This window comes from Daphnia pulicaria, chromosome 12 (genome assembly GCF_021234035.1).
Source record: "Daphnia pulicaria isolate SC F1-1A chromosome 12, SC_F0-13Bv2, whole genome shotgun sequence".
Classification (NCBI taxonomy): domain Eukaryota; kingdom Metazoa; phylum Arthropoda; class Branchiopoda; order Diplostraca; family Daphniidae; genus Daphnia; species Daphnia pulicaria.
The window spans coordinates 3,099,132-3,116,224 of NC_060924.1; the positions used below are offsets into that span (position 1 = coordinate 3,099,132).

Below are 17,093 nucleotides of genomic sequence, written 5' to 3' on the forward strand. Positions count from 1 at the left end.
GCTCCATAGCTCGGGCTTTTTACGACACATTTCAGACTTTTTGGTCTTAAAAATTACACAAAAAATATGCGGTGCGACCAGAACAAAAATAATTTCATTTACTTAATTAGTTCTCCTGTAATTAATGAAAAACTGTTAAAATAATTGCTTAACGACTAAAGACATCTGGCGGTGGCGACTACAACTTTTTCACCTTAGGTTTAAATTTCACTTTCCACTACATATGTAAGTGTCATTTATTTAACGTGTTAAGTTTAAAATTCATCCTTCTCGTCGGATAATTTTTATTGCGAGCCCGAAGGGCGAAGCTAATAATCGCATACGCAGAAAAAAAAAAGCCATGTCACTTTGTCTGTATGTATGTATGTATGTATGTATGTATGTAACGCTCCATAGCTCGGGCGTTTTACGACACATTTAGGACTTTTTGGTCTTAAAAATTAAACAAAAAATATGCGGTGCAACCAGAACAAAAATAATTTCATTTACTTAATTAGTTCTCCTGTAATTAATGAAAAACTGTTAAAATAATTGCTTAACGACTAGTGACATCTGGCGGTGGCGACTACAACTTTTTCACCTTAGGTTTAAATTTCAAATAATCGCATACGCAGAAAAAAAAAAGCCATGTCACTTTGTCTGTATGTATGTATGTATGTATGTATGTATGTAACGCTCCATAGCTCGGGCTTTTTACGACACATTTCAGACTTTTTGGTCTTAAAAATTACACAAAAAATATGCGGTGCGACCAGAACAAAAATAATTTCATTTACTTAATTAGTTCTCCTGTAATTAATGAAAAACTGTTAAAATAATTGCTTAACGACTAAAGACATCTGGCGGTGGCGACTACAACTTTTTCACCTTAGGTTTAAATTTCACTTTCCACTACATATGTAAGTGTCATTTATTTAACGTGTTAAGTTTAAAATTCATCCTTCTCGTCGGATAATTTTTATTGAAATATATTCGTAATGGATGGTTAAACATGAGTAAAATAATTTTACGAATATATTCCGCCCAATCAAATCACCACCAGATGTCCGTAGTATCGCCGTGATGACGCAATCTTTGATGTCCCATCCATGACGCAACAACCAGATTTGCATTTATGTTTTGCAGTTATTTGACTAAAAGATGGTTATTTTTAAATTCAATTATTGAACTTTATGTGTAAAAATTGGAAAATAAGAGTTAAGCAAACTAAACGTTAATAACTTGCAAGGATATTGAACTTTGACAGAAAAATACCGTTTTAAGACCAAAAAGTCTGTGAAGAAAAGTGTGAACTGTGAATAAGTCCGAGTTAACAATAGGCCCTGAATTTTTCATTTAAGACAGTTTTCAACTGGCTTACGATTATCCCTTCGCGGCGAGCTGATAAGCTTGCTTTTCTATCTTTGAAATATATTCGTAATGGATGGTTAAACATGAGTAAAATAATTTTACGAATATATTCCGCCCAATCAAATCACCACCAGATGTCCGTAGTATCGCCGTGATGACGCAATCTTTGATGTCCCATCCATGACGCAACAACCAGATTTGCATTTATGTTTTGCAGTTATTTGACTAAAAGATGGTTATTTTTAAATTCAATTATTGAACTTTATGTGTAAAAATTGGAAAATAAGAGTTAAGCAAACTAAACGTTAATAACTTGCAAGGATATTGAACTTTGACAGAAAAATACCGTTTTAAGACCAAAAAGTCTGTGAAGAAAAGTGTGAACTGTGAATAAGTCCGAGTTAACAATAGGCCCTGAATTTTTCATTTAAGACAGTTTTCAACTGGCTTACGATTATCCCTTCGCGGCGAGCTGATAAGCTTGCTTTTCTATCTTAATCGCATACGCAGAAAAAAAAAAGCCATGTCACTTTGTCTGTATGTATGTATGTATGTATGTAACGCTCCATAGCTCGGGCGTTTTACGACACATTTAGGACTTTTTGGTCTTAAAAATTAAACAAAAAATATGCGGTGCAACCAGAACAAAAATAATTTCATTTACTTAATTAGTTCTCCTGTAATTAATGAAAAACTGTTAAAATAATTGCTTAACGACTAGTGACATCTGGCGGTGGCGACTACAACTTTTTCACCTTAGGTTTAAATTTCACTTTCCACTACATATGTAAGTGTCATTTATTTAACGTGTTAAGTTTAAAATTCATCCTTCTCGTCGAATAATTTTTATTGAAATATATTCGTAATGGATGGTTAAACATGAGTAAAATAATTTTACGAATATATTCCGCCCAATCAAATCACCACCAGATGTCCGTAGTATCGCCGTGATGACGCAATCTTTGATGTCCCATCCATGACGCAACAACCAGATTTGCATTTATGTTTTGCAGTTATTTGACTAAAAGATGGTTATTTTTAAATTCAATTATTGAACTTTATGTGTAAAAATTGGAAAATAAGAGTTAAGCAAACTAAACGTTAATAACTTGCAAGGATATTGAACTGTGACAGAAAAATACCGTTTTAAGACCAAAAAGTCTGTGAAGAAAAGTGTGAACTGTGAATAAGTCCGAGTTAACAATAGGCCCTGAATTTTTCATTTAAGACAGTTTTCAACTGGCTTACGATTATCCCTTCGCGGCGAGCTGATAAGCTTGCTTTTCTATTTATATATAATAATTGCGAGCCCGAAGGGCGAAGCTAATAATCGCATACGCAGAAAAAAAAAAGCCATGTCACTTTGTCTGTATGTATGTATGTATGTATGTATGTATGTAACGCTCCATAGCTCGGGCGTTTTACGACACATTTAGGACTTTTTGGTCTTAAAAATTAAACAAAAAATATGCGGTGCAACCAGAACAAAAATAATTTCATTTACTTAATTAGTTCTCCTGTAATTAATGAAAAACTGTTAAAATAATTGCTTAACGACTAGTGACATCTGGCGGTGGCGACTACAACTTTTTCACCTTAGGTTTAAATTTCAAATAATCGCATACGCAGAAAAAAAAAAGCCATGTCACTTTGTCTGTATGTATGTATGTATGTATGTATGTATGTAACGCTCCATAGCTCGGGCTTTTTACGACACATTTCAGACTTTTTGGTCTTAAAAATTACACAAAAAATATGCGGTGCGACCAGAACAAAAATAATTTCATTTACTTAATTAGTTCTCCTGTAATTAATGAAAAACTGTTAAAATAATTGCTTAACGACTAAAGACATCTGGCGGTGGCGACTACAACTTTTTCACCTTAGGTTTAAATTTCACTTTCCACTACATATGTAAGTGTCATTTATTTAACGTGTTAAGTTTAAAATTCATCCTTCTCGTCGGATAATTTTTATTGAAATATATTCGTAATGGATGGTTAAACATGAGTAAAATAATTTTACGAATATATTCCGCCCAATCAAATCACCACCAGATGTCCGTAGTATCGCCGTGATGACGCAATCTTTGATGTCCCATCCATGACGCAACAACCAGATTTGCATTTATGTTTTGCAGTTATTTGACTAAAAGATGGTTATTTTTAAATTCAATTATTGAACTTTATGTGTAAAAATTGGAAAATAAGAGTTAAGCAAACTAAACGTTAATAACTTGCAAGGATATTGAACTTTGACAGAAAAATACCGTTTTAAGACCAAAAAGTCTGTGAAGAAAAGTGTGAACTGTGAATAAGTCCGAGTTAACAATAGGCCCTGAATTTTTCATTTAAGACAGTTTTCAACTGGCTTACGATTATCCCTTCGCGGCGAGCTGATAAGCTTGCTTTTCTATCTTAGCGTTAAACTTTCTGTCTGTGTAATAATTCCAAAATCAGGCCCTTCTTGCGCGTAAAAGAAGTGTGAACTCTTTTTTCTAACGCTAGATGGCTTTTCGATAATTTTCAGCTGTCAAAACAGTCAGTTTCAGTTACTTTGCAAATCTCTTTAAATATTTATCGGCAGCTGTTGTGTGGAAATTTTTTAGTGAAAACTGACGATAACTATTCCACCAACAAAGCTCACTTGTTAGATTTTTGATAATGTGTTTTTTTTTTCTACTTCCGATTTTCTCATTTCAGTCAGTAGTTCAGTAAATTTTCATTCGACGCACAAAAGAACCACATATTCGTGATCCTCGTAAAATTTGTAGTGAAGTTCATGTTTTTTTTTGTACGTACGCATACTTCCGGTTTCAAGAATTTTCCTGAACTGTAGTTCAGGAAAATTCTCGATTTTGGCCAAATTTTGGATTTCGTTTAAATCACACTTTATCGATCCCAAATTTCATGGAGATCACGAATATCTGGTTTATTTTGACGGGAGCTCAATGGTTAAGGCGCTATCGCTTACTTCCGGTATAGTTCCGGAAAATTTGCATGAATCCAGCAAGTGAGCTCTATTCTGCGTACATTTCTTGATATTGCCAGCTAGATTTTAAGCAAATAGAAGTGCCCTGTTTAAGTTTAGAGCAGAAAATCTGATCCTTTTACCAATGTATAAATTGTCATGTCATTTCATAAGAATTGTTTTCTCTTTCAGATATTGCAGAGGAGACGTTGAGAAGACCGACACCAAAAACGTCGCCAGAGTGTCAAAAATGTCAGTTGCGGAACATCCTTCGTTGTTGGTAATATGTTTTCGTTAGTTAATCCGTTGGCTGCCACGCCTTTGTCCCTCCCATGTTAGCTCTGTAGCACGGGCCGCGCTGTTTGGTCTCGTGGTTTATTTGCCGCGGGGTTGGACAGTTGCACCAGCCCCAGATTCGCTGAAAGGCCCTGTTAGGCAATGCACCATAGGGACTTCCCCCTTGTCGATACGGTGATGGATTCTAGAGGTTGTGCATTCCATCTTCTCCTGTCACCGTGTCAGCCCGGACTTGTCAGCAATGGCAAGTCCCACCTTGTTCATAGATCCTTCAGACGTGGCGCGTAGAGAAGTAGACAACAACCTACGGGTTGTATGGCGTGGCAGCCAACGGGTTAACTTAAGTGTATGTTTGCATGTATGTATATTGTATGAAAAGTGGAGGAATTGTGGGCGGAGGTGGGAAAATAAATGCAATTCCAACTATTTATTTCTGTTTTTAATTACACATCTCAACTTTAAGAATCAATACTTTAATACACACTACATATCGTAAACGAATATATACAGTTTATTTAGCAAGAGAAAGAGCTGGTTGATGTTCGGAAAATCTTTTTAGAAATGTCTTCAAATAAAAGAACAAAATTTATCCCAATCTGTGTTAATTGTATGACTGCGTGAAATCTCCCATCAGTCAAACTGTAAACATGGCCGTGATAAAACTGCATCCAAGACATTCAGTCAGGAGAAGATTGTGGCAATTAATATTAGGAAGAAGTCTATACGGAAAATAGCAATTAATAGTCAGGAGCAACTAATCTCGGGGAGAAGTAAAGTAAAGCTAATAAAAAACAATATCTAATTGAGAACATTCATTACGAAATCGATTGACATGGCTGAAACCTTAAAAAGAGTCAATTTTCTGGGAACATGAACAAAAGAAATGTACAATACTCGAAAATACTGTCACCTCAAAATGACGCTGTCCTCCAACGCCACGGAACAAGGGTCAAGGAATTTACAGTTAAGTTTGAATCTTGCCACCTCGTCCACCCTCAGAAATAAAATGAAAGAATCCAAAGTACCTCTTTCCTCCCCAAAAAAACTTCAAATTTTCCTGTCAAAAAGGAATCCTAACACAAAGAAAACCTTTTACAAAAATTGTGATGTCTCAACTTAGAAAAAGGAATCAGACTTGGAAATTGTGTGTTCACTAAACATAGATAAATTACTACATGAAATAATTTGGTGATGAACACGAGTCCTGGTCAATCTGGCAGATCTCTTAACACCTCACCGTCACTTAACACCTCACCAACTTCTGAAGTCAGGAAATCTGAATAAAATAGAAAGATTAACACAAATAATGTTTAGTTTCATTAACTATTCTAACTTAAATAAACAAGAACAAAACTATTTTGGGAAAATTTCAACATGAAAGTTACTTTGAGCAATGAATCACAAGCTGGGCTGGACAAGAACAAATATCGTTACTGTTTGACAGCGAGGAATGTTTAATGAAAACGAAATGACAACAATTTATATTTAACAATAGTTAGTAGCACAATTAGAAGAGAGATAACCAACTGGGCAAGGAATTTCCAAATTCCAGGAATATGGGGATCAGGCGTGACAGGCCACCGTCTCCACTCCGACCAGCACGTGAGAAATGAAAAAATTAAGTAGCAGACGATGAATGGCAATGGCCGATAGGCAGTAAAGAATTTCTCCGCTAGATGCTATACAATCGCCTGTATCAGGCGGCAAAAGCAATGCAATCAAATCCTTTACCTTCGTTGTTGTAACAAAACTGAAAGTTATTTGAAAATTGCAGATACACTCAATTTGACAACTAATTTAATGCCTACATTGTGAAATATCAACTCTGAGGACTCAACATTTTGTAAATTTTATACCTGAAGGCTGAACCATCGGTATGGCGACCGTAGAACTCCAAAGACAGAAGAACTCCACCGACAATAAACCCCACTATTTTAGATAATTTTAAAAATTTCTCGGTATGCGACAGTAGAACTCCAACGACAAAAGAAACCCAATATTTTAAATAAATTTTAAAAAATGTCTTTGTATGCGACAGTAGAACTCCAACGACAGTAGAACTCCTTTTTTAAAATATATAAATAATTTTAAATTTTAAATAATAGAATTCTATTGTCGAACTTGAAAATAATTAAAGAATTTATTGGAGTTCTTTTGTCGCGTAGTGGAGTTCTACTGTTGGGCACTGGAGTTCTATTGTCGGGTATTTTTAATAATATTTAAAAAAAAAGGAGTTCTACTTCGTTTTACATCTTCTTCAGGATTTTCTAATTTCCGTTCTTCTTATTTGAACGGGAATCGAATCGGGACGAGTTTTGCGGAGTTTTGTTGAAGAGAGCAGGAGCGCCAATGATAAATTCAGTCTAGTGAGTAGTGACCCACCAGTCGACGCTGAACTTGAAAAAAGACAGGTCAAAAAAGAAAAAAAGATTTTTATTTAGATCAGGTCTGGGTGGCGATTGGGCCGATTGATTATTGATTATTCTGGTCCATCCTCAAATTTGCATTAAGTTAACAAAAAAAAATTACCACACCCATTTCACGGGTTTCATGTTGGAGGAGGAAATTGTGGCGTCCCTTTGAGGTTTGGACTTCAGCATCCAAAATGCGCAAAATCATCGACGACACGAACATTTTTGTATCGGATAATGTTAAGGGAGAGGAAAGATAATTCATTCGATTTTTATTCATTTAGGAGTGGGCATTTCTTTACGAAAATTTGACTGTGCATGCAACTAGACTACACGGAATGCACTAACCAATTTTCAAATTTCTATCTCCGTAAATGTAGACGCAGCAAGTAAAAAATCGGTTTTAAAATTCAGCGCGGACTAGAAATTGGAGAAAATTCCTTCGCGTCTAATTCACTTAAGGAGTGAAATTTTCAAATAAATAATTTTTTTTACTGATGAATTCGCATTTCAGTTCTCGTCCAGAAAAAATCACGTGTCTGTTTCTAATAATAAGGCCGGGGGACGTGAAAAACCAGTTTTAATTCCCAGAAAAAATTTATTTTAATTTTTAATTTTGAAATTTCGCTTGAAATCAACACGAATGCGTCTACATATCTCATTTATTTTTAACAGGGGTTTTTCACTTTTTTAATTTGATTTCATTACATTTTACTCTAAGGACCCAGGATGGGATTGGAGAAAAATAGGGAAGGGGAAGATAATTCAATCGATTGTAATTCATCAAGGGTGGGAATTTCTTTACAAAAATTTAACTGTGGATGCAAATAAACATTTTCAATGCACAAACAAATTCTCAAGTTTCTATGGCTCAAAAGTTTAGTTGGCTATCGCAGCTCGAAATTAAATAAAATCACCACCAGAATGAAACGCTTATTGTGTGAATGTGTTTCATTTTTTCGGTTTTAATTAACAAAATGTAAATTTCACCCGCTGCACCCACATGAAAAGGACAGACGTGCCATCGATTCGCTCGGTGTGAAAAACAAAGAGCAACGGCCATTTCAAAATGAGAGATCAACATGATAAATTACAATTCGAATTTAATCATGTTGTGTTACGGCCGGTGTTTATAGTTGATTAATAAATCTAACGCATCCGCGATTGGGACACGTACACGCTCGTCGGCAATTCAAAGTTCAAATTAAAATTCGCGACAGACACAGAAAAGTTCTTACCTGTTGCCTCAACTTTGATGGATTTCGTTTGGCATTTCCCTTCGATGTCGGTGGTGTTGGATCAGGTGATGAATTTTTTTCATCTTGTCAAGTCCCACGACTAGTTGCCAGCTGATAACTTCCTCTGGTTACGTCGACGTCAATCTCTCCAAAATCTCCATCTCACTATAAACAAACAATTAAATGATTTGAACTTTGACACAGCACTGTGAACTGAATTGAAAGACTCACAGTTTATGGCTCAACTATATTTCCTAACTCAACGAGACACGAGACTTAACTTAACGACACACCATGTTCTGATTTTGCATTGCAGACGAACATTCGTGAGAACTGAGTTGCCCATTTGTGAAGTAAACAGTAACCTGGTGGTGACAATAATCAGCCTCGGAATTGTTAAAACCTGGATTCTACTGATGTCACCAGTTTCCAATTTGAAATACAGGGCGGAAATCGTAACTTGGAGTCATTACATCCGTTTTGGTATCGGAATGCGGCAGTTAAGGACGTGACCCAATTCGTGAGCACTGAGCAGCCACCTGGAACAAATTCGTACCTGTGCAATTTATAACCATAAGATTTCTCAATAAAAAAGGATAGGGCAAATTTTAATAAAATAGTTTAATGTTACCGACAAAATTGTTTACCCTCACTGCTGATGGTCCATGTTTCCGCTTATCGAAGATTGTATCACCACGTTCGGGAAAGGCAGCGTGAGCCAAAACACCACCCAGGCCATCATCAAACTTTGCAAACTTTTGGTGATTTTTATCTTCTGAATGAGAGCCCTTCTCAAAACTGTACAAAAATAAAGTTCAATCAATTATTGAAACAACAGCAGGTGTAAATAACTGATTAGTGATTAATTACCGGATTTCAATGTCAACTTTTATCGTCTCAATAAAAGTGAAGGTAAACTTTTTCCCATACAGCCGAAATGCTCTGGCGATTTCTTCATCCACGACGGATTTGTCCAAATCCGGCGTGTATTTACGAATACCGTAAGTTAATTCATTTTTCGTCCAGCGGTTTTCTCCTGAAATTAGAAACGGGTCACCTCAAATAACTCACAAATGAGCGAAAAGAAATATCATTACCGTTACTATTAATTGTGCGCTCCTGTTGACTGGAAGAATCATCCGTTATAATTCGATCCGGAACACCGCAACGAGGCTTCCTCATCCATCTCAATGTTTCCTCGTCTTCTTCACCTGAAAACAGACAAAGTCAAAGATAATCCAATGTTAATCGCGTTCTGGGATCTGGTATATTTAAATCATTTTACCTGTTATATTCAAGCCGAAAAAGGATTGGAAATCTCTGACGGCCTCTCGTTTAGTTTCCCCTGCAATGGCCGAATTAGAGGAGTTCTTGTATTTCGGATGTAGGTAACCAAAACTCGCCAAATAATTCTAAACAAGACACGAATAAAGATGAAAAATGAGTTAGGTCATCATGGCGACAGATTATTTACACGCCATTTACATTGACATTGATTCCAGGAAGGACCGGAGATGCGTCAAGTTGATTTACCGCGACACTCAACAGAAATAAACTGAAAAACATTTGAGAAATGAAAAACGATTTAGACGTCTGGTGATGAGAACAAGTCCGTTGGGGTCGAAAAAGTGAACTGAAAGAATAATCTTACAGGTAGCTCTGTTTTTATTTGGCGAAATCAACAGCCTGTGATACCCGCACAAGTGGTTATTTCAATGTTTCCACCCCATCACTTCTCGGAAAGAATGCGTGACCCATAACGGTACCCGTCGCGCCGTCAGACGGTTGGAATGACTTTTCGACTCAAAACTGTAAAAGTTCAATTTAGATTGAAACATTAATAGTAGAAGTAATGCAATATACGTCACGTTCTTACGGTATACTTTATTACCTGATTTCGATGTCAACGTTTCCCCTTTTAACAAAACTGAAGGTCAATGGAGTTACTTCCTCCCACAGCCAAAATGCATTGGCGATTTCTCGACCTACAGTGGATTTTTCCAGATTCATCGCATAGTTGCGAATACCGTAAGTGAAATCATCTTTAGTCCATGGGTCTTCTTTTAAAAAGAAACACGAGTCACCTCAAATAACTCTCAAACGAGCGCAAAGAAATATCATTACCCTTTTAATATCAATGTTGCGCTCCCGCCGAGTGGAAGAACCTTCCGGTAAAATACGATCTAGAAGTCCGCAACGATCCGATTCCCCCATCCATAGCCCAAACTCCACGCCGAAACTCGCTAGATAATTCTAGACAAAAATTAAAGTAAAAGGAAAAAAATGAGTCATGGGGCGACAGCTAATTTACACGCCGTTTATACCAGGGCTTCGTTCTCGGAAGTGACAGGAAAAGGCGCCACTTTGGTTTACCACAATATCGGACAGAAAAGGACTAAAGGAAAATTTCTTACCATTGGCTCTGCATTTTTGGCAAGCGAACGACCTCCCGTTTATAACCGCAGTGAGAATTTCCACCCCACACAAACAGCCAATCCGCTTTAAAAAAAATTTCACCCGCCGCACCTGCACGAAATGGATGGAAGCGCGATTCGCTAGGTGAGAAAAATATAACAAAGAAAAGCAACGGCCGTTTGACAAGAGAAAATAAATACAAAAGAGACCAACATACAAATTTTAATTAAATCATGTCGTATTAGTTCATTTGTGGTTGCTAATGCATTCACATTTGAAGTATTAAAGCAAAATGCGCGACATATAAAGAAAAGTTCTTACCTGCTGTCTCCACTTTGATTCTTAAACATTAGCTGCTGCAGCGACCGTAATATGGGCTTCACCTCAACTTCGGCCGGCTCCTCATCCAGCTCCATATCTGATGGACAAAAGAACGGATGGATCAATTACCAGATGAAATAAAAACAAGAATCAGAGAGGAGTCGTTTACCTACTGGCAACATTGTCGCGGGATTCCGTCTCTTCATCAAAGACGGCGATGGGCACGTCCTGCAAACTGTCAGTGTCGGCGAATTCCACCGGAATTGGCAGGACCAGGGCCGAATAATCGAATTAGGATTACGTCCTCGTTTGGCCAGGATAATATAAGCATGGCCGACGAGTGATCCTCGTCGCCTTTACTGTCGGCCAAAGGCTTATAAACTGTGCCAAGGTTACGAGGAGCTGCAGCGGATGAGTATTGGGGGGCGTGGCCATCCGATAGAAGATGGGCGGATTCGGATAGCGAATGGACAAAGTGCGGAGCAGCAGGAAGTTGTTGGTCAGCGACGGGGCCATGGGAATCGGCGACGGACAGGGTAACCACTCACTGGAATAGTCTCCTCCGCCGATGGCGCTGCTGTAGAGTAATGAGACGGAAGGATCTCTTTTTATGGCCAGCAGGGTAGGATAGGTCTGGGCATTTTGCTTCGGTTGGTGGGATTAAAGCTGGGCGGAGTAGAAGAGGGTGAAGCAGGCAAAAAGAAATTAAAAATGAAATGAAGCCTACTTCTTCCGGCGTGATAAAGTGCACCAGGCCTTTGATATGTCGGTGCATTTGTGCAGCTTACTGACCACCTGCGATAACGAAGAAGCAAATTTCTTCTCCTGGTTGGATAAAAAAACTACTACAATTTCTGAAAATAACAAAACAGAAGTCATTTTTTACTTAACCGATTTCAAATGGATTGAAAATTGCCAAACTTACGTTAAAAGGGCAGATCTTACACGATCTTAATCTGTTGAGTTCCAGACATGATTGGCCTTCATCACGTTCAAGGGCCTTCTGTCAAATGTGACCAAGTAACTCATGTCAGACAGAAGATTTATTAACTGGGCGGATGTAAGCAACTAGGATCAACAGGAAAAGGGCCGAAGTTGGTTAGGAGTGGGGTCTCTCTTCTATGACGGCTGGCTATATTGAGTGCAATTGGATTGCTATAGTGTACCGATTAACATACATCTTTTGCCAGCCTACCATGTCCAACTTGAAAAATGACGTCAGCTTGTGAAGGTGATTGAAGTTTTGAATTGGCTGGAGTAACACTGCTGCCATGGAATTCTTGCTATTCAGGCAAAACAGTGTCTGGCACTTTACGAGGGCAGGTGTGGCTGACACTGAACTTTTGAGTTCCTTTTGAGTTCAATTTGTAAATCTGACAATTAAAATCGGTTTTTTGCTGGTCGTGTACACATTTTTGAAGATAGGAACTTGAAAATTTGTTTTTGCATTCCAAATCTTTATTTGCATCCAATGTTTAATTTTCGTAGAGAAATGCCAACCCCTTAATGAATTGGGGTCAATCAAATTTCTTCCCTTCCTTCTTTGTAAAATCCCGCGTCCGTGAGAAAGAAATAATTAAAATTGAATAAAATTAGATCAAAACAGTGAAAAACCCAGTTAAAAGATAATTGAGATGTAATGAAGAAGACAAATTGTTTACTTACGTGTTAATTCAAGCGAAATTTTTAAAAATCACAATAAAATCAATTTTAATATCTGGCAATTATAATTAGTTTTTCACGTCCCCTGCCCTTATTTTTAGAGATAAAAAAGCGAATTTTTCTGGACGACTGCGCAATTGAATTGCATATTCACCAGTGGAAAAATATTTGAAAATTTCAATCCGTTAACGAATTAGAGGCGAGTGAAAATTTGTTCCCCGCCTCCCACTTTTTGTAAATCTGGCAATCAATATTGGTTTTTTGATGGTCGCGTCCAGAGTTTTGCAGATGGAAACTTGAAACTTGGTGTGTGTATTCAATAAGTATAAGTGTAATTGCATCCACAGTCAAATTTTGGTTAAAAAACCTCAAAGTGACGCGGCAATTTCCTCCTCCAACATGAAACCCGTGAAATGGGTAAAGTGGGAACTGCCGTCAGACAAATACGAGGATTTCAACGAGGATTCAATCTCCGAATATGAACCATAATAAACAATCTCCACCCAGACTCGATCGCCTTTTTTCAAGTTGAGCGTCATCTGGAGGGTCAACGGACTAACTTGATCAACGGGGGCGTTATTCTCATGAACATTACTCGACCCGATTAGATTCCCGTTCAAAAAAAGACGAGAATAAAAATCAACATAAGATGAATCTTTTAGATACGCCACTGCCGCGAAAGAGAAAAAATAAATTCCCGGTAGCGGGGCCGTGAATTTCCCCGACGTCAAATCCATGGCGTTTCCCTCGTTCACCAACGCCCTCGAGAACGGAATCGGAGTGTTTTGTGTTTCAGAATCAGAATTTCTCGTGACGTGGAAATGGACGGGCGCAGATTTGACGTCGGCGTATCCGATCCATTTCTGAAAACCTGATTAACAATTAGTTCCATAACACAAGTAGTATAGTAGTTAATGAATGAATTATAAAATTAAGTACTCTATACTCTATACCGTTTTCATTGGGCCGTCTGTTGAAATCACAGTAGAGACTTTCGATGCTTTTACTTCCCTTTACAGCAAAAATTCCGTTCAGGGTGTGTCCAATTCTCCACAAGTCTTCACACGACTTGGGCATTCCCTCAGATTTTGCCTTTCCTTCACACTCTATTTTTCCCAGCGTGTGCTGAAGGGATCCTTTTAAGGTGCCACCAAAATGAAGGCGTGTGATGGGCAGAAATGTACTCGTCCAATATCCTATTTGATTTAGTTGTATAAATGCATAAAGAAATACAAATATATCTATACATTGGTCGCATAAAAACACTTTCATTTAGTTTCTATTTACCATCGTCTTGTGTGTTTCCCCCAGAGTCACAGTTTTTCAACCAGTCTGAAAATGTTTGCTTTCCATCATACTTGTTGTTGTTGGTATTATACCAAGAATAGGCAACACCACCGACATTCAACGGTGCATTATTGCAATTGATCTATATAGGTGCCATGCATTCGCGTATTCAAATTCAAATTCATTCAAAACAGTTGCAACATTCGACAGAATATTTTAAAAACATAATTTCAGCCATAAAGAAAATAACGTACCTTGATCGTTTGATTGCAATTGTCGGACAATCCGATTAAAGATTCAATTTGCCTATCTGTTGCGTAATAATTGATTTTCCTGGAAAAACATCCAGGCTCGGCGCATTTTCCTACATCTATTTTCGATTCACTGTCGTGTCCAATCAACGTTTTGCCTATACAAAAAAAATATTAAATCAATAATACTTAATGTTTTTATTTTATTTTTTAATACGATTTAATACGAATTACCTGATTTCATGTCACAAAAGACATGGATAGCGTCATCCCCGACTCCTTGGCCGTCAGGATCGATCCAATACATGCCAGACTCCAACAGCGGATTTGATGAGCGAAGCTCTTGACATGTCCTAAAGATGGCGTTTCTTTTATAATTTTGATTCAGTTCAACACTCATCGTAAACTTCTTGGTTGAAGAACTCTGGTCTTTCTCTCTTTCCTTCAATATCAAGGCAGCGATTTGCGATTCTTGTTGTTCCACTTTGGCCTCTAGTCGAGCCACTTTCGTTTCTAAAGTCACAACTTTAGCCTCCAAAGCTTCTTTGACATTCACCTTCAAAATATTACAGAATACAATACAATTATTACGATGGGTTCTATCTGATAAATAACGATTGTAAGAGGTTATTATAATGGAGTGGAAATATACTGTAACTCACGAAATTTTTTTCAAACTGCAAAAATCTGCTTTCCAAATTCGTTCCAGCCGTCAAACAGATGTAATAAGCCAAAAGAAAAAAACACACTTGAATAACTCCTGAATAGTTGGCCATTCTTTCCTACTCTCCGACTGCGGCCAATTCTCGACGAATATAGAAAGAGAGTTGCTTGACTTGAACTACGTTGACTTCCTCTTGGTTTTGCCCAGAGATAACAGAGTAACATGAAACGCTGAACCAGTGATAATGATATATTATACAAGCAAAGACATTTCGCTAGTACATTTTCAAATATTCTTTGCCTATTTTTTTTATATCAAATATTTTTTTAATTCTTTCTTTTTTTAATGCTCGTATTGCTATACATCGTTTATAAGATTTAGTTTTAACCTTCACATGCAGACATAAATTTGATAACCCCTATTGAAAGTCACACTGCACGCGTGAATTATGTTCAGAATTTTTTCAAATTCAAAAACCATTTTTACAACATTTCAATTTCAAATGCGAGATAGGCATATATATTTATTTGATAACTGTTGTCATGTTTCCGCCAATATCCGTCTATAAACACGGGTTTTATTAATTAGTTATGATGCCTATTGACTATATATAATCATGCAAGAGTGTCAGCTTTTATTGTAGCTTAATAATAATATCAATACAAATACAAATAGTGAGTCTCATTGTGGAAAAAAGTGCATTTTTCGTTCTGTGCAATACATTTACAGATAAAATGATGGATTATTCTTAATGAAATGGAGATTATTATAAACCAAAATCAGTCCGTCTGTTACATTTCTGTCCAACTTTAATTTCGTTTCCTCCAAGTCCGTCCCATCTAGATCTCGGCAATATTGAATGATGTCATCAACTTTTTCTTGTAAAAGACGTGCAGTTTCTCGATCAAGACCCTTTCTTTTTTCCAACTCATGGAAAAGGTGAATGACACCACTGACCATTGCGTCAACGTCGTCTTTCAATCCGGACGTGAATTCGATAACGTTTCTCTTTGAGATGTTAGTGACGTTCGTAGTTATGGTAATGATATTGTTTCTGTCGAGTCCCATCAAATGACTTTTGAACGTTTCCGACGCCAAATGGATTTTGCCAGTTTCCAAATACTCTTGAATCAATTTCAAATTCAAAATTCGGACTATGGAGCGCTCATTCTCTAATTCTTTCAATATTCCCCACAAAGTTTTTTCCAGCTCTTGAACACGCTCGTTTAAATCGTTAATCTTCTTTTTGAATTTCTGCTCAAATCTTTTTTCGGCGTTGTCCAGTTTTTGTTGCAATTTAGATATTTCTTGTTTGTAAGTCGCTCTCAGCTTTTCGTAACGAATGTCGTAGTCCTTTGCATTTTTCTTTAAAAGACAATTCATAGCCATTTTGACATCTTTTACATTTTCAATAATGGATTCAATCAGCTGATTGCAGCGAATGGATGAATCAACCGAGTTGATAACTGACAGTTCAGTCGGTTTAGCTTCACACGTTGACTGATTATCTTTCCCATCGTGCAAGCTGTTGAGTAAACTATTAATTTTTTCGAGCTCGTTTTCCGTCAAGGAACAAGAGTTGGGGAAATCAAAATTATTCTCAAATGGTGTCCTTTTACTTCGGTTCCTTAGATTGTTTTTATGGCCAGCTGCCGCAACTGATGATGCCAAATCTTTAATTCCATTTAAAACGCCATCAAACTGAACGAAGACCGTTGGATAACTGATCAAGAGTTTCGATGGATCAACATCGATTTCCAATTCTATTGCAAATATTGGAGAACATTTTATTAATTTAAATATCACATAATCGGCAATCATGCTAAAAGTTCGGTTGATAATATAATTGTGTACCTGACACGTTGAAAGGTGAAATGAATGATGTTTCGCTAAAAATGAAAATTAGAAACAACAACCAAAAAACTGGCGAACAGCTGACTTTTTTTCCCATTTTGAACTTGAAATCGCTGCTAGCATTTACTGATGATGTTTCCGCGGTAGCTAACGAAACTGGTGTAAGGCAAAATACATGAGATGGCTTCCAAAAATCCCTAAACAAACAGATAGACGAGTCGCATATGTTTCGAGGCAATTAGTATCCAAGAGCGTAAAATCCAAGGATTTTGGAGCCTTGCTTGACGACGAATTCTTATCATATTTTATGTCGTCATGTTCGCTGGATTTTTCCAAACTGGTTTTTCCATCAACGTCAGCTCTAGTCAGCTCT

At 37.2% G+C, this 17,093-nt stretch overlaps 3 protein-coding genes and 1 long non-coding RNA gene across 4 annotated transcripts; all 4 read right to left on the minus strand.

Moving 5' to 3' along the window:
• Positions 1-5,029: 5,029 nt before the first annotated feature.
• On the minus strand, positions 5,030-6,215 carry LOC124316676. The gene is made up of 2 exons (XR_006911942.1): positions 6,145-6,215; positions 5,030-5,893 (listed from the first exon to the last, which is right to left on the minus strand). It is a non-coding gene; the product is annotated as an uncharacterized LOC124316676 (long non-coding RNA).
• Positions 6,216-6,878: 663 nt separating this feature from the next.
• On the minus strand, positions 6,879-9,929 carry LOC124316606 (interstitial collagenase-like). Its single transcript, XM_046782625.1, has 8 exons — positions 9,918-9,929; positions 9,752-9,821; positions 9,552-9,678; positions 9,364-9,477; positions 9,137-9,302; positions 8,902-9,064; positions 8,267-8,822; positions 6,879-7,013 (listed from the first exon to the last, which is right to left on the minus strand). The coding sequence occupies exons 4-7, from the start codon at positions 9,446-9,448 to the stop codon at positions 8,736-8,738; spliced, it is 501 nt and encodes a 166-aa protein (XP_046638581.1). The 5' UTR covers positions 9,449-9,477; positions 9,552-9,678; positions 9,752-9,821; positions 9,918-9,929; the 3' UTR covers positions 6,879-7,013; positions 8,267-8,735.
• Positions 9,930-13,032: 3,103 nt separating this feature from the next.
• Positions 13,033-15,159, minus strand: LOC124316268. The gene is made up of 6 exons (XM_046782110.1): positions 14,865-15,159; positions 14,437-14,758; positions 14,206-14,360; positions 13,952-14,093; positions 13,618-13,860; positions 13,033-13,535 (listed from the first exon to the last, which is right to left on the minus strand). The coding sequence occupies exons 1-6, from the start codon at positions 14,976-14,978 to the stop codon at positions 13,033-13,035; spliced, it is 1,479 nt and encodes a 492-aa protein (XP_046638066.1). The 5' UTR covers positions 14,979-15,159.
• Positions 15,160-15,545: 386 nt separating this feature from the next.
• Positions 15,546-17,093, minus strand: LOC124316368 (myosin-7-like). The gene is made up of 2 exons (XM_046782277.1): positions 16,721-17,093; positions 15,546-16,629 (listed from the first exon to the last, which is right to left on the minus strand). The coding sequence occupies exons 1-2, from the start codon at positions 16,815-16,817 to the stop codon at positions 15,590-15,592; spliced, it is 1,137 nt and encodes a 378-aa protein (XP_046638233.1). The 5' UTR covers positions 16,818-17,093; the 3' UTR covers positions 15,546-15,589.

Bases quoted from the DNA above. Each gene is read 5' to 3' on its own strand.
- LOC124316606 (XM_046782625.1), bottom strand. From the start codon at position 9,448: ATGAGGAAGCCTCGTTGCGGTGTTCCGGATCGAATTATAACGGATGAT. The intron at 9,303-9,363 runs GTAATGATATTT...TTCTAATTTCAG, and splicing joins GCGCACAATTAATAGTAACG to GAGAAAACCGCTGGACGAAA. The intron at 9,065-9,136 runs GTAATTAATCAC...ATTTTTGTACAG, and splicing joins AAAGTTGACATTGAAATCCG to TTTTGAGAAGGGCTCTCATT.
- LOC124316268 (XM_046782110.1), bottom strand. From the start codon at position 14,978: ATGGCCAACTATTCAGGAGTTATTCAAGTGTGTTTTTTTCTTTTGGCT. The intron at 14,759-14,864 runs GTGAGTTACAGT...AATATTTTGAAG, and splicing joins TGCAGTTTGAAAAAAATTTC to GTGAATGTCAAAGAAGCTTT. The intron at 13,536-13,617 runs GTATAGAGTATA...ATTGTTAATCAG, and splicing joins CAGACGGCCCAATGAAAACG to GTTTTCAGAAATGGATCGGA.
- LOC124316368 (XM_046782277.1), bottom strand. From the start codon at position 16,817: ATGGGAAAAAAAGTCAGCTGTTCGCCAGTTTTTTGGTTGTTGTTTCTA. The intron at 16,630-16,720 runs GTACACAATTAT...TATTTGCAATAG, and splicing joins TTCACCTTTCAACGTGTCAG to AATTGGAAATCGATGTTGAT.